Consider the following 24,113-nt stretch of genomic DNA (forward strand, 5'->3'; position numbering starts at 1 on the left):
TTATTTTCATTGCTACTTCCTAACTGTAATTTTGCTACTGTTATGAGTCGTAATGTAAATATCTGATACACAGGATGTATTTTCATTGTTACAAACTGAACATCATGAAAGCATAGTGATGAATCACAAAAACAATATGTAATTATATATGTGTTTTCCGATGGTCTCAGGCGACCCCTGTGAAAGGGTTGTTCGACCCCCAAAGGGGTCGCGACCCACAGGTTGAGAACCGCTGTTCTAGGGGGAGGGAGACTGACCACCACCAAGAGACTCAGGTGGTGACCAATGCTGCGCTAAACTAAAACCGAGGCGCCTGGAGGCCGTGCAGGCTGAGTGGTGAGGGAAGACCTCTCAGAGGCCTGAACTCAGGAAGAACCAGTCGTGCAAAGATGTGACGGAAAGGGGTTCAGACACAGAACATGGTCCCGAAAAGGCGCAGCCTTGGATGCTTGAAGGGTTCAAGATCAACAGAAGATGAGGAATCAGCCAAGGAGACTGACGACCGACCAAGGAGAGAACAGAGGAGCATGGCGCCGGAGGCGGGAGCAGAGTCTCAGTGAGGGAAAGTGAGCCGGGTCAAATGCTGCCGAGAGGTCAAGTGAGGTGGAAGCAGAGAGGACACCGCGGATTTGACAGCTTGGAAATGACCTACGGCCTTGAAAAGAACAGGAACAGTTTTGGTGCAGGAGCCGGGAAGGAGACCTGACCCAATGCCTATAGAAGCTTTCAGAATGGATTTCAAAAAAGATTCATGAATATTACTTACTAGTAGTTGGTAATTCCACAAAGAAGTGGACATAGAGGTTGTCATACTCATAGCCTCGGGCTGAAACTAAGAAAAACAGGAAACGATTTCAGCTTATTCTCCTAGCACCCTGAGCACCCACCCAGTCCTGAGGGTTTCTATACTTCTGGAAGAAAGTCCCTCGAGGGCCAGGAACTGCCTTGTGTGTCCAGGAAAGACTCCTGGCTGAGTTTTCCAAGTTCTGCAGACCGCCCACGGCCTCCATGGGGCCGGACGGATTACTTCACAGCTCCGTGGGGCCCCTGACCAAGTATAGGAGGTCTCTGCCTGGCAAGACACTTACCTACCTCTCCATTTACAAAGAGCCGGAGGGCGCCTGGGACCGTCTGAGGCAGAGAGAAATGGGAAAGGTCAGGCGGTGTGGAGGTCGGCACTTCCCCGGCCTGTCCACAAACCCCCGGAAGACCCGACACTGGACGTCAGACCTGATGTGTCCCTAACGCATTTCCTCCCCACCCCGCCACTCATAGATCTCGTTCCTAAAATACCTCAAGTTTGTAATTTAGGGGAAAAAGTATATCATTTAAATGGTGGGGAGGGCAACACAGTGTGGGAAATTGACAAGAGTGAAGGGAAGCCATAACAGCTGTCCTTCGTGTGTCCTGGGGGGGGGGGGGGGGGGGTTGGGGGGGGTGGAGACCCCGTTCCCTTTAGATGGCTGAGAAACTCGAGGAACGAGGGAGTTTCCCGTTTTAATTATTTGTGTAGCTATCTAACTTTTAAACACTGACCATCTGTTGCTAATGCAATATAAGAATAATGAAAGTTGATTTTTTAAAAAGAGAGAGGGAGACCAGCAGGTAATTCTATCCTTGTTTCCAGATCTAGAAATGGAACTCCCGGAATGAGGGGACACAAAGAACAGGACCATAAAAGAACTGGCCTAAACGGTTTTGTTTTGTTTTTAAAGAGCCAAACTATGTGACAAGCAAAGATGACACCCCTTCCCTCTCAGTGGGGTCCTTAGGAAAAATATCCACATGAAGACATTTTCATCTTTATATTTATTTTTTAAATCAATTATAAAGTAACACATGAGTGTATTACCACTGGAGAAATTCAGAACTACATTAAGTGTAGAGAATAAAAAGTAAACATCCCTGACAAATCACTCTCACCTCGAGTATTCACCTACCATCTCCCAATCCCCCCTCGCCCCAGAAAAAGCCATCCATGGCATGCGTGTACCCTTTAAGGTATTTTCTTTGTACTAACAGTTCTATATCAATATGCAAATGTTTTAAAAACATGAACAAGGACTATCCTCTTTATGCTATTTTTTAATTTCCTTTGACACTGAAGAGTAGAGTTTGCCCTAGGGGCCTTTAAGAGAGGCTCTGTGACTCAGCCACAGCCTGAGCCCAGCTCACAGGAAGCCATGTACTCACCATCTCAAAGTCAGTGCCCACGAGGCTGCTGAGATACTCCTTGTGCCGGCCATAGAGCTGCAGAAGGAAACCAAACCAAAACCCAAGACTGTGACCCAAGCCAGACCAGGGTTCAGGTCCAAATGGGAGAAAAAAATGCAATAATAGGAAATGTCACAGGGAACTGGAGGCCTAAGCATCCCGGCCACTGGCATTTGAAAGTGAAGCACAGAGGCTGTGCAATCCGCTGGCCTGGGACCGACTCCTGGCTTTCACACGTACAAGCTGTATGAACTCGGGCAGGCTGCTTAGCTTCTCAGTCTCAGTTTCCTCACTTATGAATGGTAGTAAGAAAAGTATTTACCTCAACGAGCAGTGGTAGGGTCTAAATGAAATAAAGGATGTGAAATATCTAGCCCAGAGCATGGTAAGTGCTCAAATAAATGGTCATGATGATGATGATGTTCTAATATGATCAAACACTTAGGGCTGACATGTCAGCAATGCTTCCTAAGTCAGAGAGAGCCATTAAGAGCAGACCTTGCAACTGCTGACATCAACCTCGGCCATGGTCTCAGCTCCCAGGCGCTGAGGCTCACCCGCCTGGTGCCAGGGATAAATTAGCTCTTACATCCTTGAACACACGCTGTTCCCGCTCCTCCTCCTCCGGCTGTGCGAGGGAGGACACGTTGTCGACTGTATACTTCCACAGCTCCTGCTTCTCCCCCTCAGTCTCAATTCTGTAAGGGCAAAGCCACCAAGAGACCAACTCTAACAACAAGAGATGAGGCCCTCCAGATCTAGCCCAGGGATGACCCATCACCGGCCGTACACCTCATTTAGAGTACATGATGACGGAGATAGAATGATGACTGGGAGAGGGAAGCAAAATGGTAAAGCAAGGGCACTAGACTAGACTGAGAGTATAGATTCTGGGCCCATTTCTGATTCAAAGTCATGGTGAAACCCTAAAGCACGACATCCCTGGCACCCAGTTCTCTCACCTCAGAAACGGACAGGAGGGTCTAGGTAACTTCTAATTTACAGCCCTGTTATTCCAGGACATAGAGACGAACAAGAATTAGCCCAGAGGAAAGACCTGGCTGAGTTCACCACCCCTTCTGGTTAGTCCCTCTATCCAGCAGTGCAGAGAATTACTGTCACTTAAGGACACTGCTGAGGCTGTCGCTTTCAAGTTGGTGTGGTTGCACGTTTTCTGAGAACGGGATCCCCAGCATCCCAGGGGTCAATGACCCAGAACAGAACATGGACCACTACCCGGGAACTTAAAATCAGAACAGATGAAGGGCTTTCTGAGCATCCCCTCAGCCAGGGGCGAGAAGTGAAGCCAAGGGGAAAATGGCAGTCTCTACCACCCCTTCCTTTCTCTCCTCACCTGTAGGGTCCTTTGAGGCCCGTGAAGTCAGGTTTTACTGTGATCACACCGTTGCTGTCCACCTTCAGAGTACAGAGGACATGCTCATAATTCTTATAGCCGAGCCTAGAAACCAGAGAATCAACAGGATCACTGGTCCCACCGCCAGGGAAACAGGAAGGGATAGTCAGACCCCGCCAGGGGAGAGGACAGAGGCTGCAGTGAGAATTATCATGGTAAAATACTAACGCTTCTGAGAACAACTAAGAAGCATCAAAAGAAAAAGAGAAGTCCCTTCCTCCCATATACCCCGGGGTCACGACACCAGGTAGGTGATGGTTAGTGGAGGCGATGAGGAGGAGGACCTGAGCTGGGCAGTGAGAAGCTTCACTTACTTTCCATAGGGCCCCAGGTCTGCCATGATGTACATTGTCTGAAGAGGGGTGTTGATGACGTGTTGGCTCTTGATGAAATCTTCTGAGGGTTCCCAGTTGACAATTCGTGACTTGAGGATGCCGCCCTCCCTGGGAGACACCACAGGAAGGGTTACTTCCCTGGGCCCCCCCTGGAGAGCCTGAAGGAGGAAAACAGGGGAGCACGCCCAGGTGGAGGTCTACTGCAGAATGGGAAGCTGGAGTTGGTGGACATACCGAGAACAGTGGTGTGAAAGGACCCCAAAGGCCCCCCGAACCCCCATGCACACTTGTACTCACATTCCTCGCCTGTCCTGCCGCCGCCGCCTGACATTGGCCATTCGCTCAACCAAGAATGATGGCACCTCCCTGGCTGTGGTCATTTTCCGACAGTGCTGGGAAGAGAGAGCAGCCTTGTGTAACCCAGCTGGTCAGGGCCACATGGGACCAACCACCCAGAGGGAAGAAGGAAGTCTTCCTTCTGAAACCTCATCTGGCCCCTGAATCTAAAATTATTCCTTACAACATACATGCTAATGAAGAGGAGGAGTGGCACAAACAAGCCAGAGAAGACCCCTGCCATGCCTTGGTTTGCCCCGAGATTAGCAGGATATTAACCTTTGGAAGTGAGTTTATTTATGCTAATATTTAAATGAGCCTGCAATTTCTGAGCACATACCAACACAAAGTTGGGTGAGTTTGCCTGGTAGATGTTGACATTCGCTAGGTAACTGGAAGATGGCAAATGGGATACAAGTATTCTGTGGGAAATCCTCACATGGGAACCGTGAGCTAACTGCAATTGTACTCACTTTTCCAAAACGGACAACCCAAATTGTATATGCTACCAACCCACAACTTTCCTAATAAAAATATCAATCATTCAAAAATACTCACTTAACAACTGTTCCTCGCACAGATCTACAAGGTTGTAGACAAAAATCAGAAAATAGAGGCTCTGTCCTCCCTCAAGGAGTTTAAAATCTCACTGAGAAGACAGACCCATCAGGCAGTGACTGAAGAAAACGTTAAGTCCACTAGGGCAGCGGTCACCAACCGGTGGTCCTTGGACCACTGGTGGTCCGTGAGGTCCGAAAGGTTGGCGACCGCTGCACTAGGATATAACTGAGGCAAACTGAGGACGTAAGCCATTGGCTGCACTGAATTCCTCTTCAAACCCATACACTCAAGAGTTTTGGCCGAATCCCTGGTGAATTTTATCTAGATCAGCAATTTTAGACCGGTGTCCCGCAAGAATTTTTAAAACATGTAATATCTGACTAATTTAGTTAAAGGCACTGACCTTTTTCCTTAGCTTGTCAAATAAAAAAAAAAAAATGACAACAGCCAACACAACAATAACTGTCCAGCATCCATATAAGCATAACTAATGGACATAAGACACTGGGGGGTAAGGGAGGGCAGGGGTTTGTCAAGGGTGGGGGGGGGGGGGGGAAAGGACACTTATGTAATACCCTTTGTAATACTTTTAGCAAAAAAAAAAATATATATCTTTGGGTGAGGATTAACACACGAAAAAGCATTATTATAAATGTTCATGGATAAATGACAAATTTGAATAAAAGTTTCATGGCTTAAAAAAAAACACAAAAAAAACTGTCCAGTGTGAATGAATCAAAATTATACCTATTTTTTGGTCAGATCAGCAAAAAATGTATTTTTGGGTGTGCCACGGAATTCTAATTAGTTTATGTATGCCACGGGATGAGAAAGGTTGAAAATCACTGATCCAGATGGTTCTAGACGCCAACCACCTTTCTTATCTCATGAGGCATGGGGGAAGTCAAGCTCCTGGTTTGCAGCCTGCAAGCCTAGCCAGCCTTTGAGACCCCGCCAGCTCCTCCAGGCCCTCCAGCAGGCGGAGACAAGAGCAGAAGCCACATCACCTGTAGACTGAGGCCGCTCTATTCCAGCCTGGCTGCCAGCAGCACAAGGCAGATCCTAGACAGGCTCTCTGTCACCCCTTAACAGGCTCCTGATTTCACACACAGAACCCAGTCAGGCCAGAAAGCTCATGGAGGGAAAGGAAAAGGAAGCCATGGGACCTTGGGAAGAACAATACCTCCTCCAAATTGGTGAATCTATCACAGTCAGTGTAGGTAAAGATTCGTCGGTTCTTCCTTCTACCGGAATCCTCCAGCTTCAGGATGTCTTGACGGTACTGCTGATCCAAAGGGCTCTGACAGGCTGCCTCGTTCTGGTACAGATCTACTTCAAACTGAGGTCACGAGGAAAGGAAGATCTAGTGAGACCATGTCAAACTTTTGTTCCTGTAACTGTTTAGTTAGAACAGTTCTATAGAGCTGATACCATCTGACATCTTTCCATGGCCAACTCTCATTTATCTAAACTAATGGAGCGCAGGGGAACCAAAGGAGGTAAGAGCTAAAGAGAACCAGAGTGACGGTCTAATCCAACTCTGCCGTCACCAATGGCATGTGGCCCAGAGGTGAAAAGTGCCTCACTCAGGATCATAAAACTGGGTAATGACAGTCAGTACGCTACACTGACCCTGTTAACACATCAGGAGGAAGTACAGACTGCTACAAGCTTTCTGGAAATCGGTTTGGCAATCTGTATCAAGAATCTCTCCCTGTCACCAGCCAGGTGGAGGTGGCCTGGGTGGAGGTAGACTGAGAAGACAAGTGACACGGGCTCACCTGGCTAAAGAGCTTCTCCTGCCACCCAATCACAAGCTCCTCCTCTTCATCTTCATCTGGGCGGTGTCCGCCTCCAAAGACAACAGGGTGAGTCAAATGTGTGAGCCAAACCAGCACTACTTCTTGCTCTGTGGTTAGTCATAATCCAAGTCCCTGCTCTTCTATTGCCACAAAACCAGTTGGAGTTCAGTGATTTAGGAAGTACTCACTCTAGACAAAGGCTGGGGAGGCTGGGGATGAGTAGAGGCCAGGATGAAGACCCAAGAAGGAGGGGTCTTAATCACTACTCTAATTTGAAAAGGAAGACATGCCTTCTAGGAATTATTTAATCTAATTCAGTGTCAGTAGCTGAAATTTAGATCGAGGCTGAAGAGCTCTTTCTCAATCCTAATTGTCTACATTTGCTTAAAAGGAATCATGGCATCTTCCTCTTTACTATTCCTGAAGCTATATATCTAGAATCACAAACATTGTAGCCTTAGGACCAAGTATCAGGAGAGAAGAGGAAAGGCAAATAAATGATTATATAAAGAACCAAATATAATACAGTCCTGGCAGAGACACATGCTTCACAATCCACCAGCCCACACTCTTCTTGCCCAAGACTATTTTTTAACAGAAACAAAAGCAGAGAGACTAGTGGCCTAACACAAGCACACTGTCCCCTCTTCCTCACTCGGCTGCCTTCCCAGATGAGGACAACTGCAGGAGCACAGTGCATGGTAACATGCACATTTTTCAAGCTGACACCAATTTTCAAATGGTTTTAAAAAGTATTCAGATGTGTACTTAGAATTTGGAGCATATTTTCTCTTAGAAAAAAAAAATACCACAAAAGGAATTTAGGTTTCCAGGAACATTTATAACATATCTAAAGAACGGGTTTTTTTTTTTATTTCACTACACTGAACCACAATTAAGATCAGTATCTTAATGGCAGGAATCATGCCGTATTCAATTTTCAAACACCACATAATATAGTAGTTAAAATCGCCTCATGAAACCCTGGCTTCAACATTTACCGGCCATGTGACCTTAGCAAGGAACCCAACCTCCCTGCCTTTGCTCAGACTAGAGCCCTGGGCCTTTTCTGTCTTAAGAAGTAACCACCACCCTAGGCCCTTCCCAGGTACCCATGGGGACGCATCACCATCAACACCCACTGGCGGTAGGGTGAGGCCTAAAAGTGGCCAAGTCTATGAGGTCCTTCCCATCCTGGGCAGCAGGCTGGTAATGGAGGAAGTTGCTTGATGTGATTCTTTGCAAGTGGACTCTGTCAGGAAAAGAGAAGCCCAAATACTCGTTAAAAGACACACAAGGAGATGAACACGGAGCAAAGATGGGGAAACACAATACAGCAGGGGGTGGGGTGGGCCTACGAAGGTGTGCCGCAAATGAAAGGTGGTGAGCCGGGCGCCGGGTCCTCAGGGGACGAGTAGGATGGGAGAGTGTACTGGGGACACAGAGCTCCGAGCAACCTGGGAGCCTGCAAGCTGTGCGTGGAGAGAGTGCCAGGTAATGCGGGGAGACGCAGGGAGACCGCGGAGGCAGTGATCGGGGTTGTAAGCAAAAGTGGGGGCCGCCGAACACTGAGGAGTGAGGTTCGGGCTCGAATTAGCTGAGAGCATAAAAGCACGGGGCTCCGGGACGATGCGACTACCGGAGGCGCAAGTTGCGCACGGGGTCCCGGGAGCGATACACAGCCTCCCCGGTGTCGGTGTTCCAGACGGTCTCCGCCATGACAGCTGCAACGCACCGCGACTGCGCCGGAAAGCGCGCCGCTCCCAGTTCCCCTGGCAACGGAGACGCCGGTGAGGGAGGCGGCGGAGGAGCTGCGTGCGCGATCCTGGATTCCCAGCGCAACGCAGCCACTACCAGCCTAGTGCAGTCCCAGCCAAGGCCAAGTTCCTATGCGCCCCCGTGCTGGGGTCCCGCGGGATCGCCGCTTGTCACAGGTGTGACCATAGCTCACGCACACCCAAGGCCGACTTCATGCGTTTTACAAATGAGGACACGAAAGGCAGAGCCGTTGGCCCTTTTCAGGAAGATCCAGAAATGGTGATGGGGACCAGCCCCAGATTCCCTGACGCCCAACCACTACTTTTGCCACCATACCACACGGACTTCCACGGAATGCTCAGGGCTTTGGCCTGAAAATCAGGATGTGACTCAGAATGGTTCCATTCTTCCCAAAGGAGTCAGGGAAGGTGACGGCACTTATACAGACATGTTCTTATATTCTTGGAATAAAATAAAAACTGTCAGAAGATTTATTAGTCCTTGTGTTGGTATTCACTAAGCCAGAGAAAGAAAACACAAGGAAGCTAGCAGTAAGGAAGGAAATGATGTTCTTGAACTATTTTTTATCCTGTATGAGTTAGTTCCGGATTTTTTAGACCTTAGAGACTGCACTGGCCGCCTGAAAAGCCAGGAAAGTGCCCTTGAGAGGTCATGCTTCAATGGACTATCAAAGGCAAGGCACACCATAACCTCTTGTCTGGCTCCCTGGCACCCCCAAGGTGGTGTCAACAGCTATCAGCCTTTGACATTTGCTACTCCCCGGAGCAGAGTAAGCCATTGTTCCCTGAAGTCAGGAATCTGATGCCAGTTTGATTATATAGCATTGGGAGCCCTGGGCAACATAGCTGCTGTTGTGTAACACAAAGGACTCACCATAATAGTCGCACCATTACTTAACGTCTAATACAGCCCGAGCACTTCGTTTGCATTGTCCCTAAATGTCATAGAAACCATCAAGTAAATATTGTTGTTCCCATTTAATGGATGGAGTTAGTGAATGCCAGGGCTGAAAGCGCTGTTAAGGTAGAACTCTAATAAGTGGCAAAGAAGCTGGGATTCTAGCCAGGTCTGTCTTTTGAAGCCTGAACACCTTCCACTCTGCCTCACAGCCTCTCACCTACCAGTTTGTTCCATAAAAGCAAATAATTTTCAACCGGGAAATAATTGTTTCAACAGATGAAACCGTGGAGTCAGGATACTAGTTCTTAAGAAACAAGCTCTCTAATTTTTCCTTTTAAAGTTGTGAATAGGCAAAACTGTGCCACATGAACAACAAATGTGAAGACTGCATCAACAATTTAGTTTTATAACCAAATCAAATTTATATCGAAGTCAATTTGACATAATTAGAAGCAAAATAGGACTGTACCACATGGTATGGAGATATAAGCTATTTGTATAAGTAAGCATAATTGATTTATTTTTATACAGGTAACCAGGTTTTTATGTTTGTTTACTGGTATCTATAAATCAGCATTCTCAAAACTGGAGTCCATGAGTGGTGTTCAAAGGGTCTATAAACTCTTTCCTAGAATTCCGTGGGGAGCATTTTCTGGAAGGAGTTCATAGTTTTTATCAGATTCTTAAAGGAGTTTGTATCCCAATATCAAGAATGATATCGAGCCAGAACCGGTTTGGCTCAGTGGATAGAGCGTCGGCCTGTGGACTCAAGGGTCCCAGGTTCGATTCCGGTCAAGGGCATGTACCTTGGTTGCAGGCACATCCCCAGTGGGGGGTGTGCAGGAGGCGGCTGATCGATGTTTCTCTCTCATCGATGTTTCTAACTCTCTATCCCTCTCCCTTCCTCTCTGTAGAAAATCAATTAAAAAAATAAAAAATAATAAATAAATAAATAAATAAATAAAAAGGAACCCAAGCTTTAAAAAAAAAAGAATGATATCGTGATCCCCACTCTGCTTATATACTAACATCTTGTTAAAAGTCAAAAGTTTGGATTACAAACCATAAAGAGCAACCTTTGTACCAACACCAGCAACCTTTCCACCCTCGTCCCCAATCAGGGTGGTTCAGAGCTTACATTACTGTGTTCTCCCTGAAATAACACCGAGAAGGCGAAAAAGGGCTAATTCAATTGTAATCCTGATATTTGGGGGGCTAGCAATTGGAATCCATACCAGCAAGCCAACCTATAATTAAGTCATTACCTCCTTCCCAGAAACTGGTCTTGCAGAATCTGTTACAGAGGCCATAAACCTGTGAACAGTGCACTGCCCGGAGGGAGGGTTGTTAGCGCTGGCACCAGGCCAGGCCATCAGATATGGCCTGGAGACCCCCAACGCCTGAGGGCCTCTTGCAAAGCCCTCGAAAAAGACCGGAAGCATAATCCATATTTTCGGGATAAAGACCACAGGGAGATATAAAATGAAGGCCCCTGCATGTTTCGGTACTCTGATTTGGAAATTGATTCCCGGAGTCCGCCGGTGTAATTAAAACAGTGTCTCTCCACTTCTTCAAAGCGTCGCTTGGTTTTTCTGGGGTCTTCTGCAACAACACCATAATTTGGAGAAATTTTTGGGTTTAGAAAACACTTGCACAAATCATCATGAAGGGTAAATATTATTGCTTCCATTTCACATATTTACAAACCAAGACATTAATTACATTTCTCACAGTCTTAGGAAAGGAATCAAAGAGCCTGGGAGGTAAGTCCAGATATTCTGACTCAAACCCATGGGCTCTCCTTCCAACTGTGCTGCCTCCTTATATCTACTCATCCCCATCCCCTCCCCCAATTTTTTCTTTCCTAAACCAGCCCCATCTGAGCCACATCAGAACAGCCCGCCACTCTCCCTTTCCCCTTCCTAATTGGCACTTTATAACCTACTTGGGCTCTCCTCACTACTAGACTTTAGGAAAGCAGAAGAAAAAGGAGAATATCACAAAGTGAAACATTTGCCTGTTAAAGTTGTGATCCAGCAATCCCACTCCTAATTATTTACTCAAAAGCAATGATAACATATATCCACACAAACACCTATATATGAATGTGCATAACGAGTTTATTCACAATAGCAAAAATGGGAAACAGTCCAGATGTCTACCAACATGTAAATACTTAAACAAATTGTATAAAATCTATACAATGGAATACTACTCCACAATAAAAATAAAGTAACTACTGATACATCAAATGGATGAATCCCCAAAATTATTATGCTAAGTGAAAGAAGCTGGACACAAAAGGCTATATCCTGTGTAGTTTCTTTTATATGACATTCTAGAAAAAAGAAAAACTATAGAGGTTGCCTGGGGTTGAGCTTGGAAGAGGGTTTGACTACAAAGGATCAGGTAATTTGGGAGATAATGCAAGTGTTCGATATGGAAATGTGGTGGTACACAACTCATTGCATTATCAAAACCTATAGAACTGTCTGTCATGATGAGTGATTTTACAGTATGTAAATTGTAAACTATTTACCAAGTTTTGAAAGGTACCTAAAATGGAATATAGTCTATTACAAAGGAATCTTTGGTACAAATGATTCACATAATCACACTGAAGGGAGTGAGAAAGAAAGGAGCCACCCTTATTTAACTTTGGGAAACAGTGTTTTGCCTGGAAACTGAAGGCTAAAGATAAAAAGACTTATCCATAAATGCTGTACTCTAGTTGGTAAATTTGTTTCTCAGAGGGGTATGGTTCAGCAATTTTGAAAACTACATATATATATATATATATATATACACACACACTAAGGTTGAAAAAATAAGTAAATATATTGTAAGTAAAAAGAGCCATATTTTTTACTGTCTGAGAAAGAAATTATAAATAAGAAAAGGGGTAAAGGCAAGAATGAACTATGTAGATCAGGCGTCCTCAAACTACGGCCCACAGGCCACATGCGGCCCGCCGAAAACATTTATCCGGCCCGCCGGGTGTTTTTGCCGCTGCTGCCTGTCCTGCTTAGCAGCCGACTGGTCCCGGGCCCGCAGTGCGCATGTGTGGAATGTCTGAGGGACAGTGAACTGGCCCCCTGTTTAAAAAGTTCGAGGACCTCTGATGTAGATTGTAGTTGGAGTAAGGAGTAAAAACTCATGGTTATATATAAAGACACGGTCAGAAATGAATATAGTTATGTGTGTACATATGCATGAGTTGGTATCCATACATATAGTTCCTAATTACGTCCTTTGAGACAGTCTAGAACAGGGGTGGGGGATGTCTGGCCCTCGGGCCGTATAAGACCTGAGAAATCATTTGGTCTGGCCCTGCCAAGGCATTAGAGGTGAGTTAATTAAATGCTTGAGCAAATATAGCAGGCTGATTTTTAAGTTGATAATTTTGTATGGCCTGCGAATGATGTTATAAATATCCAAAAGGCCCTTGGCAGAAGAAAGTTTCCCTCCCCCACCCTCTCATCTCCCCACATCCCCATTCCCCCACCCCCACCTCCCCAGGCTAGAGCAATCACTCCCTGATAGAAATAAGCACTCCCAGTGTCCAGATCTTGGCTTCTAAATACCATTCTCTATGATGAAGCAATCAAGAGTTGACTGATTCCCTGAAAGAAGCATATGGAGTCTATTAGGCATTTCTAGGCTAGGGAGCTCCCAGCCAAGGAGAATCCTGAGATGGTGCAGGTATGAGCTGTTAACAGCCACGGTGTTCAGCAGCTGGTCAGGAGGACCTGAGCAGGGCACCAACAGCTTCTGCTACAGGTACGTTTTGCAAAGGTGATCTGAGGAAACACTGATATGGGAGTAGGCTAAACCCAGGCCAACTTACTCAGGGCACCAAGAGTGTGAGCATCTCTACCTTTTCCCAGCCCCTTCCAGGTAGTGTGCCAACAGGTAGAACAGGTGAGACCACGTGGGTATTACTGGAACTGACACTATCCAAATCAGTAAGAGAGCAAGACAGGTCAGCAGGACCCAGAAGCTCCACCTCTAAAGTTCATTTATGTCAAAGCCAGATTTCAATTGCCTTTCCCCAGGAAGCGTGCTCAGCCTTTATCTTGGGAAACCCCTTTCCCTTACAGTGTGTCCCAACAGTTAGCCTAGATCTTCAGTGACATGTCAAGACTTAGAGCAATAGGAGTGTTCTAAATAGGACTCTGATGACATTGGCTTCTATGACGCCTCACCCTCCAAGAAAGCATTTCTATTTTTAGAAATACAGGAACTTGGGGGAGGGGGGCTCAATCAGGGAAAAAGGAGACATATGTAATACTTTAAACAATAAATAAATAAAAAGAAATACAGGAACTTTAAAAGTCACAGTCAATGCCCTTCCCTTTCTTGGCATTCTACTGGAAATACAAAGAAATCAATCTCTTCAATAAATCCTAATAAGTGACAGAATTTTCTGCCAACTGTAGGATTCTTCAAGTTTAATCTCATTAAAGTTCACTGAATTTTCCCAAACCAGAAATGACCTTTTGAAAGTTTATATTCATCTACACAATTTAATTTTGAATTAAATTTTTGGCTATTGTCTCAAAAGAATCATTTGGCTTTAGCTATTGGGGTTGACATTAGGTGGTAATTCAAATTATTTTAAGTAAGGATTCTCAGCATTCCTATCTGAGCCCCTAAATGTTGATAGTTATGAGTTTGTCCCATAATTTATTATTTTTTAAATTTTTAAAGCTTTATTATTGAAAGTATTACATATGTCCCCTTTTCCCCCCCGAGTGGCCCCTTCTAGCCCACCTCCGCGCCCCCCCCCCCCGCCCCCCTCCCGCCCCAGGCCTTCACCACCCTATTGTTTGTGTCCATATATATATATATATATGCATACAACTATTTTGGTTGATCACTTACCACTCACCCACCCTCCCCTGCCTTCCTTCTGAGGTTCCACAGTCGTTCTATGCTTCTATGTCTCTAAGTCTATTTGTCTTACAATTTTTAATTAATTCATTCATTTAATGAATATTTATTGCTCATCTTCTATGTGGGGCAGGCATTGTGGTAAGTCCTGGGGATATACAATCTCTGATCTCATGGAATTTACATTATGGTAGGGGTGGATAGATATTCAGTAAACAAATAAAAAACTAATACAGAGTACAATACATGGTGGTCAGTTCCATGAAGACAAATAAAGCAAGGAAGGATGATCAGTATTGTCAAGAGGAGAAGACTTTGAAATGTTTAAAAAGGGAAATCAGGAAAACACTAAGTGAAACTATGATATTTAAGCAAATACCTGAAGATGGTGATGGAACAAGCCATGTGGATATCTAGAGAATGAACATTTGAGGCATAGAAAATAGCCAATGCGTATAATTATATAATGAATAATTACAATAATATATATTGTTAAATTAAATCTGACTGCAAGCTTCCACTGAGCAAAGCTGATGAGATGTCAGTCATTATTGGTAGCCCTTTTCACTCTCTGGACTCAGAGTGGAGTCCCCTCCCTGTGCTCTGGAAAAAGGCCTTCACTCCATCGTGGCCATTGCTGGGAAAGTCATGGCTCAAGCTTCCAGCTGAGCAAGCTGCTGTCTCCTCATCGTGTCCATCTTCCTTGTGACTGACTCGGTCCCCTCAGGCCACAGATTTAGGGATCAGCCCCAGAGAGGTCCTGCTCCATCTAGGTATGCTGAATGGGAGCTGAAGTTCCCTGTATTTCCAAGGAATTACTAATTCCTCCTGTGCTAGGGGCAGGGGCCTGGCAGAGAAGAATTATTGAGTGGGCTGAGGGGTGGGGACCATGGCAGAGAAAAATTGCTAATTATTTTGCTAGAAAAGCAATGTGTTATGATTAAACCCAGCCAGGTTTCCTTCCATTTGTACTTGTAAACTTTATGTGAACTTTTTACCCTGCCACTACCAGGAACGGCTAATGAACCGCTTTGCAATTTGTTTTTTTTTCTTTTTTTAAAAATACTTTGTAGTGTTGCAGATAAAAGGCTTTGCTGTACCCTCGGTTGGGACTTCAGCGGCGAGGCTCTCCCTGAGGAGAGGGACGCACTGTAGTCAGCTGGCCAGCTTAATAAAGGCTCTTAAATTTAAATTCTGAGTCGGTGGTCTATCTCGCTGAGTTAACCTATAACACTCCATCCCCTCAGGCTTCAAGAATCCAACTACTCTTCTCTCTACTGTCCCGCCTCCCCACAATACCTTAATGGAGCTTCCTAACATTTATGAGCTAGGTTTGTCTGTCAATTATGTTGTTGTTGGCAGTGGTGGTGGTGGTTGGTCGATTGGTTGGTTTATTGTTTATTTGTTTGTTTAAAACAAAGACTTATTAATTTCCCAGGAGGCAGGGAAATTCCAGCCCTCCAGGATGCAATGCTTTAATTGCTCTCTTGAGGTAGAGTTGAGGGAAAAGTATTTCTATTCTTTCAATAGAAGAAAATAGAGTTAAGATCTCTATTAGGTTAATCAACCACATGAACATCTGTGGAATCTTCTCCCAGCTCTCCAAGGACCACCAATCACTACTTTGTTCCAGGGTACCATGAGTTCTTGCCTAGATGATTTCAACAGGTTCCTACCTGACCTCTCTTTATCCAGTCTTGTTTCCATTCAACTCTTCTCCATACTGAAACCAAAGTAACCTTTCTAAGGCAATAATGTGATGAGGCTTAAAACCTCTTTGCCAATTAAAGAACAGGCACGTGATCCAATTTAGGCCAGTGAGAGAAGCGTTGCCAGGATTTCTGGGAAAGATATTGTTTCTCTTCTCTGAAACTCTCTGCTTTCCTCTGAATGTGGTTGTGTGCCATCTTGCCTCCAGAGGAAACTTGAAGTAGAAAGGATGTCGTGGGCAATCCTACGGTGGATAGAAAGTTCCACTAGGTTGGTACTTTCCCAAACTGCCTGCAGGTCAGACTCACCCAGGAGATTTATTTAGATTCTCCAATGCCAGAGATTTGAATTCTTACTTGAGAAGCAGGGCCTGGAAACCTGTATTTTTAATAAGCTTTCCACTGATTCTGTGGTTTGAGACCCAGAGTCAGAGGCTTCCTAAATTTATTTCAAACTCGGAGCTTCCTTTTCTGAAGAATCTGACAAATATAAACCAGGATGGAGCAGAGCCAGGTTGGCCGTGATTCTCCCATTGTATTTACATTGTAAATAGCACAGGGTCAAAACACTCCCCTGCTATGGAGGAGTCCAGACCTACACTCACTCCCTTTCCTGAGAAGTTGGCATCGTCTATCCTTTTGCAGAACAGACTTCCATTGTGTTCTCAAACAGCTTGGTTAATGATTTATTGAGCTCCATCAAAAAGAGGAACTTCTACATTAGGTTCCTTGGAGAATATTTCAAAAGACAAAAATAACAAGACCATCTAGGGTTGTGTGACACATGGAAAATATCCCTTGCCCTAGCCATTTTGGATCAGTGGATAGAGCATCAGCCTGTACATCGAAGAATCCCAGGTTCGATTCTGGTCAAGAGTATGTACCTCGGTTGCAGGCTCTTTCCCAGCCCCAGCCCTGGTTGGGACTCGTGCAGGAGGCAATCAATCAATATATTTCTTTCACATCAACATTTCTCCCTGTCTTTCCCTTTCTCCTCCACTCTAAAAATCAATGGGAAAATATCCTCGGGTGAGGGCAAAATAAATAAATAAAATCCCACCAACAGGAGTAATCCAAATTGAGCTTGTGAGAACCATCATCTCTTGCTCCAGATGCAGAATCACAGAATGGTTTGAGCAATTCCTGTTTTCCTACCTACCCATCTTCAGTCTCCTCTCTTGTGACAGAGCCACATAGGGAAGGATTCATGGAGACTGGCAGGACCCTGGTCCTAGAACTTGGGGCTGGAAGAAGGGGCTGGACTTCCACTCCCTGCAAGGGTTAGGAGAAGGGCTTGTTGAGTTGGTAAAGATATAAAATCTAGTGAGGACCATGATGGGTTATAGCTGGTGGCCTGGAAAGAAGGAAGCATTAGGGAATGCCTGTAAGATGTGCCCTGACAGTTGTCCTGGCAGGTGGTCACAGGCCAGGGGAAAGAAAACAGGCAGGTGTAGAGGCAGGCTAAATCTGGGCAATCTGACCACATTCTCATCCCTCCAGTGTTATCTCAACACACAGGGTGTTCTCTGTCAACATAAGCACAGTGTGTCCTTTCTGCCTAATATTCTCCCTTCCCTCCCTACAACCCCTGCTTGAGCTCACTGTCCTTCATACACTCTCAAACACCTCTTGCTCAGAACAGCCTCAACCACCCTTGCCTTATGACCTCAGGTCATATGTACCCTATTTCCTGGCATTCTTACAGTTTGTAGTTATACCATTAAAAGTGTGACTTAGCCCTAACCGGTTTGGCTCAGTGGATAGAGCGTCGGCCTGCGGACTCAAGGGTCCCAGGTTTGATTCCGGTCAAGGGCATGTACTTTGGTTGCGGGCACATATCCAGTAGGGAGTGTGCAGGAGGCAGCTGATAGATATTTCTCTCTCATCGATGTTTCTAACTTTCTATCCCTCTCCCTTCCTCTCTGTAAAAAATCAATAAAATATATCTTTTTAAAACAGTGTGACTTAAAAAAAATTGTCTACTCTAACTCCATGAAGGCAGAAATAATGTCTGTCTTGAGTCCCAAGGCATCCCCAGAACTTATGTGCCCAGCACATGGTAGGCACTTGCTCAAGAAATGAACAATCATCTTCTTATATCTTTCTTCCCCACTAACCAGTGAGCCTAAAAGAACCAGATTCAATTTACTTTTGTATCCTCGGATAACCCAAGCAATGACGCAATACATCATTATCTGAATTGTACTAAACTCAGTCTATCAGGAGTAGCAGTGCCCCGGGCACTGGGCTGGGATTCAGGGGAAAATTCCTCCTCCTCCTCCAGTCTGTGAAATGCAAGCCAGCAACGAGGACTTGCGATTGAAGCAGTTTTCTTTCTTTGCTCCCATGTTTTACCTCCTCGGAGTTGTACCTAGAGATTCAGACGAGGCCAAAGCACAATGTCTCAAGAACAAGGTCCTGCCGAAGCAGCTGCTCCCTCCCGTGACTGAGAACTCAGCCCGACAATCATGTTACACGTGCGCCACGCTCTCCGCGTCTGCTGCGTGGTCTCGGGTGGCCCTCACAGCAGCTGCCCGACAGGCGGGCGCTGTGTTCCTTCTGCCAGAGGAGGAAGCTGGGCCTCCGAGACGAGTGATTGTCGGGGGTTGCACAGCCTCTGGACCGGGCTGTCAGGACCCAGTGAGATCTTCCGACCCTGCTCTGGGCTCACTGTCCTAGACTCATGCCGAGGGAGCTGCCTGGACACCCCTGGGAGCCGAGTAGCCCAGAGAACAGAGCGCAGGCGCAGTGTGGCCCGCATTCCTCGGGGTGTCCATTTTAGCTGGATGTGAAGTCAACTTAAAAATTGTGTATAAAAACAAATGCAGATAAGTTCTGCAGTAAGACACAAAAGGGTGACTTTTTTTAGTTAAAACGTGAGATCGCGAACGTTTAGTTGATAATAATGTAACAATGTTGGTTCATTGTTTGTGAGAAATGTACCCTAGTGATCAGATGACAGTGATAATAATCGTGGAAACTAGGTGTGGGTATGCGGGCACTCTATACCATTTTCCCAATAATTCTGTAAATCTAAGACTGTTCTGAAATGAAAACTTTATTTTAAAAAGTGTGAGCTATCAAAGAAACTGTATTTTTCTTCAGGGGTTTCTGGTCAGAGGTACAGGTACCCCTGCTAGAGGTGTGTCAGAGACAATGTATAAAAAAGCATTGCCCACTCCCTGTTGTTTGCAGAAGGACAGTCTACAGCATTTTGCAAAGCTTGCATTTCTTAAGAGAAGAACGAAAGAGCAGGATGGTAAGGATATTTTTCATTCCTCTCCCATGGCCACTGTCCCCTTCTTAGCATTGTGAGAAGAGAGACAGGCACATAACCAATGAGCCCTCCCCAGGTTCCCACCTGAGTGGAAGGGATTCTATCACCACAAAGTATGCCTCACCCTATTCCAGCCTCCACCACAATCTTCCAGAGCATGTTATTCGTGCACACCCCCAAATCATCCTGGGTGGAAACCCAGGAAGAAGTAGTGAGAACTCAGCCATTTACAGTAAATCCCAGAGGACACACCCTGGCACCCAATGGACACCACCCATTAGTGCTGGGAGAGTCAGCCGGGGAGTGGGGTGCCTCCTCAGGGACATCCATTCAGGACTTCAGCCTCCTTCCACCACAGAGACCGAATGATAGAACTTCATGAGCCTGGGGCATATGGGTTCTGTTGCTTCTGAAAGATTCTTTAGCCATCTGGGAAACAGGTGTTGAAGTTCCACCTTAAGGTTCAAAGGTGGTTTAAGCTGCTGTTTCTCCCAACTGTTAAAGGGACCAAGACTCAGATGTTCTTCATAATCTCTTGACTGTCGCTGTTTCTGTGCAGCTTAGAATGGGCAGTAAGGCTCTGATGTTGGGGAAAATGGAAGAGAGAAGAGAATAATCCAGAAACTCTAGCTACACTTTAAACACAGTATTGTAGTCAGGTTAGGGCAGTGATGGTGAACCTTTTGAACTCAGCGTGTCAGCATTTTGAAAAACCCTAACTTAACTCTGGTGCCGTGTCATATATAGAAAAATTTTTTTTAATATTTGCAACCATAGTAAAACAAAGACTTACATTTTTGATATTTATTTTATATATTTAAGTGCCATTTAACAAAGAAAAATCAACCAAAAAAATGAGTTCGCGTGTCACCTCTGACACGCGTCTCATAGGTTCGCCATCACTGGGTTAGGGTATGGTTTCCAGAAACAGCTTGAGAACTGACAGTCAAGAACTTGGATTTGAGCCGAAACCGGTTTGGCTCAGTGGATAGAGCCTCGGCCTGCGGACTGAAAGGTCCCGGGTTCGATTCTGGTCAAGGGCATGTGCCTGGGTTGCGGGCACATCCCCAGTGGGAGATGTGCAGGAGGCAGCTGATCGGTGTTTCTCTCTTATCGATGTTTCTAACTCTCTGCCTCTCTCCCTTCCTCTCTGTAAAAAATCAATAAAATATATTTAAAAAAAAAAAAGAACTTGGATTTGAATAACTAAATTAAGCCAAGGTAAATTTTACACCAGTGTCATCATCTTTACCATCAAAACAAATATTATTGATTGCTCAATATAATTTAGAGCTCTTAAGGAATTGATGACCTAATTTGGGCAACAGGAAAGATGCATAAAGAGATAATAAACAAGAAAAGCAAAGAAGAGGAAAAGAAAACCAGTGTACAATGCTTTCTAGGGCTTGACAGGTAGAAAGGCTTCATGGAGGAGCTATGGCTTGAGCTAAACATTGGACTTGGACAAGAAGAGACAGAGCAAGCCAGGTGTGGGGATGGCAGAGGGAAAGGCACAGAAGCAGTGCTGGGGGAAGAGTAGGCTCATTTGGCTGGAATGAAGAGCTGGGGTAGAGGACTGATGTGTGATGGAAGACATAGGAGGGGAGGCAGGATAAAACCTTGGCTAAAACTTGAGATTTTGTCCTGTGGGTAGTGGGGAGCACAGTGGAAACTTCAGTGTAGAGGAGACATGGGGTAGGGAGAGGTGGTGGCAGGGAGACCAGTGAGAAGGGTGTGGCACTGGAGCAAAACTGAGATGATTTAGGGCAGACAACTATGTGGGAAGGCAAGGAAGTGACAGATGCACAAGATTTATGAAGGACAAATTGATAGGAATTGGTGTTTGAGATGTGAGATGGGAGGAAGGAAGAAGAGAAAAAAGAAGAGTAAAGGCACCCAAGATGACTCTCTGGTTTCCAACCAGAGTGACTGAGAGAATAATCACATTCTCAGCAGAATTTTTCTTCCCCTCTCTCAACAAGATTCCTCTCATTCTTTTATTTTGGTTGTCCCTCAAGACTAAAGAAAGCCCCATCCCTGCTGGTCCTAAAAGTGAATATCATAGGATTCTGATTCCCTTTTTATGTAAAGAGAACCAAGGATATGTGACTTGTACAAGATTGTACAACAGGGCAGAAGCAGACTGGTACTAAGACCTAGGTCTGATGGTTCACAACATAATCCCAAACCGCAGATCTATCTTAAGGGAACCCCACAATTACTTAGTGGCCCCACTTATTTTTACTGATAAGAAAGTTGAGGTCTGCAAATGAAGTGTGACTTCCTCAAGGTCACATGGCCAGTGAGTAGCAAGCTCAGACTAGAACCTGGCTTTCTGAATCCTAATCTAGCTAACCTCCTTGCATTTTCACTTATTGCTTGGTATTTTATCTGTGTGCATGCATGTGCACAGGTATACTTTCTTTTTTTTAAATTGATTTCAAAGAGGAAGGGAGAGGGAATTAGAAACATCAATGATGAGAATCACTGATCAGCTGCCTCCTGCACGCCTCTCACTGGGGATTAAGTCTACAACCCGGGCAAGTGCCCTGACCGGGAATAGAACTGTGGCCTCCTGGTCGATGCTTAACCATTGAACCACACCAGCTGGGCCATTTGTGCTTTCTTGAGCAACAGAGGACAATATTGGAATGATGTTTTCTCTGTGGATTTACCACAAAATATATCCATCAGACTCCTCAATAATAAAATCCTTAAAATCCTGGGTTTATTTGTGACTTATATGATAGTTGGCTATCTTCCATCTCGACTCTGACCATTTCTGGATTTCTTTTGGGTCAGATTATCTTGACTGAGCTCTGAGATCTGTCACTTTTCCCAGCCCTGTCCCTACATTACCCTGACAAGACAGGAAAGATCTGGCACCTTTTTCACATGGGGTAACTTATCAAATTTCATCATTTGCAAGCTAATTGGGAAGAAAAAGGACTGGGAGTAAGAAAAGGTAAAAGCAGGAAGCACATAGTAGTAGGTGTTCAGTGAATATCTAAGAGGGAGATAAAAGAAAAGAAGATACAGAACACTGATGGGAAACGGAAGAATGGCCTTGATTGAAAAAAGGATTTTTGATTAATGAAGAGAAGGAAGGGACAGAATTCTGCTCACTCCACCAGAGTGGTTCTTGGGAATTCCCTCTGCCCACTCCACCAGGGGGTTCCTGGGGAGGCCCTGAACAAGACCCAGCCCTTCAGTTCCCAGCATTCTGTGGCTAATTGAAAAAACTCATTGATACTAGGCCTGGTGTTATGCCAGTCTCAGAAGCTGCCAAACATCCAGTCACTCCTCCCCCTAAAAAATACTTAGAGAAGACAACAGAGCCTTTTTCTGTCTGTTGAGGGAGACACATACGCCTCCCAGACATTTTTCTCTTCCACAAATCCCTCCTCAGTCTGAAGGGGGCTGCCTGGCAATGTTCCCATCCTTCCCACGGGCCTGTGTTCCCAGGGTCGCCATTCACAGAAAAGTTGTCATCTCCAACACCCCTCTGGAGGCCTGGATGGCTTATGTCAGAGCACCTGGGTTCCTCCCTTCTCTGGGATAGAGCAAATGGATGAGTCCCAGAAAGAATAAACATTGGCATATGGAGCCATGGTGGGGACAAGAAGTCTATTTGTTTGGTGTTCTAGGAAATGAACAAGAGGAAATACATTTTAGCCAGGAAAGAAAAAAGAAAAACCTGTCAAGTTATGAATGACAGCCAAGTCCGTGGGAGTTGGAATGTCAAACAGACAGATGAGGAAGGCACTGGCGAGGCTTCCAAGGAAGATGGCGCCTGAAATGGTGGGGATGGTTGGCAGGCCGTGGCCCAGTGTGAGAGCTACGATCACCTCATAGAAACAGACTGATCACTTTGTCACTGACCGTGAGTGTCCCATTGATCAGCCAAAGGTTGCATGTGCAGTATGCAGAATTCTACTTCTGGAAGGGCATAGAAGAAAACCAACCATGCCCAAGGTAAGCTTCATTTATAAACTGTGAATTCCTAGAAAGTGAATGTGTGTGTGTGTGTGTTTGTGTGTGTGTGTGTGTGTTTGTGTGTGTGTGTGTGTGTGTGTTGCCATGTGCCAGGGTTGGACTATATTTTCATTGGGTACTTCCTGCTGCTGCTACTGTTGTTATTACTAACATTTCTTGAAATCTCTGTGCTGATAGATGAGAAGCTATTGGCTGTTTTAGTTGCTTACTGGACTTTCTGTCTTCCAGTCTCCACTTCTCAGGCTAATTTGTCATTTCCTAATGGGGAGACATCTAACTGTACGAAACATATTTAACTAGATTGAGATAAGTCCACTAACACATGCCAACACATGTCAGCAAAGCTCTGAAAATACAAGTTATCCATAGGACAATTACAGGTCCACTGTGATGGCTTCGAGGTATGTTTTATGCTCAAAACAAAGGAAAAACTATACCGATCTGGCGCTGACACATCCCTGCCCATTACAGAAAAGGATAAACCTAGGACATACTATATCTTATCATAACATGATTGAGACCAAGAGACAGTTAGACCTGCCTTTGGCTGTTACCCTGACTCCAGTATCTCACTATACATTGCACATAAGAAAGCAGTATTATCCCATATAGGATCTTCCAGAATTAAGTTCCCTCTTGAAATCATTCAGAACCAGCTAGCTCAAGATCCATATAAAGACACAACTTCATTAACCTGGAAGGGAGAGCCTTGAGAAGCTTGCTCCAAAATGTAGGGAATGGTAAAAGAAAAGCAATGCTTGACTGAGGAATGGAAATGTCTCTCAAGGAAAACAAGACAATCCTGAAGCCCCTCACTCACCTTTCTGGGCCAGCTGCCTCTTTCTGAAACGCCCAGCTCATTTGTCTGCATTCATCACAAGAGAGCAGCTTTTACCT

The 24,113-nt window shown here is 45.2% G+C and overlaps 1 protein-coding gene across 2 annotated transcripts in view; it reads right to left on the reverse strand.

Annotated features, from left to right (window-relative positions):
- Positions 1-24,113, reverse strand: part of MKS1 (MKS transition zone complex subunit 1) — a 38,180-nt gene that overhangs the window by 3,292 nt on the left and 10,775 nt on the right. Inside the window, exons 1-11 of one of the 2 annotated variants that reach the window (XM_070395586.1) lie at positions 8,302-8,408; positions 7,805-7,914; positions 6,642-6,712; positions 6,044-6,199; positions 4,261-4,355; positions 3,943-4,071; positions 3,569-3,673; positions 2,804-2,912; positions 2,194-2,250; positions 1,089-1,131; positions 767-832 (exon numbers count right to left, since the gene is read on the reverse strand). In XM_070395586.1, coding sequence (XP_070251687.1) covers positions 767-832; positions 1,089-1,131; positions 2,194-2,250; positions 2,804-2,912; positions 3,569-3,673; positions 3,943-4,071; positions 4,261-4,355; positions 6,044-6,199; positions 6,642-6,712; positions 7,805-7,914; positions 8,302-8,381 — 1,021 coding nt within the window. In that variant the 5' untranslated portion in view covers positions 8,382-8,408. Of the gene's footprint in view, positions 1-766; positions 833-1,088; positions 1,132-2,193; positions 2,251-2,803; positions 2,913-3,568; positions 3,674-3,942; positions 4,072-4,260; positions 4,356-6,043; positions 6,200-6,641; positions 6,713-7,804; positions 7,915-8,301; positions 8,409-24,113 lie in introns of those variants that run through there. The other variant, XM_070395585.1, reaches the window with a different exon arrangement.

This window comes from Myotis yumanensis, unplaced genomic scaffold (assembly GCF_028538775.1).
Source record: "Myotis yumanensis isolate MYYU_CA2020_CCGP unplaced genomic scaffold, mMyoYum1.0.hap1 SCAF_16, whole genome shotgun sequence".
Taxonomy (NCBI): domain Eukaryota; kingdom Metazoa; phylum Chordata; class Mammalia; order Chiroptera; family Vespertilionidae; genus Myotis; species Myotis yumanensis.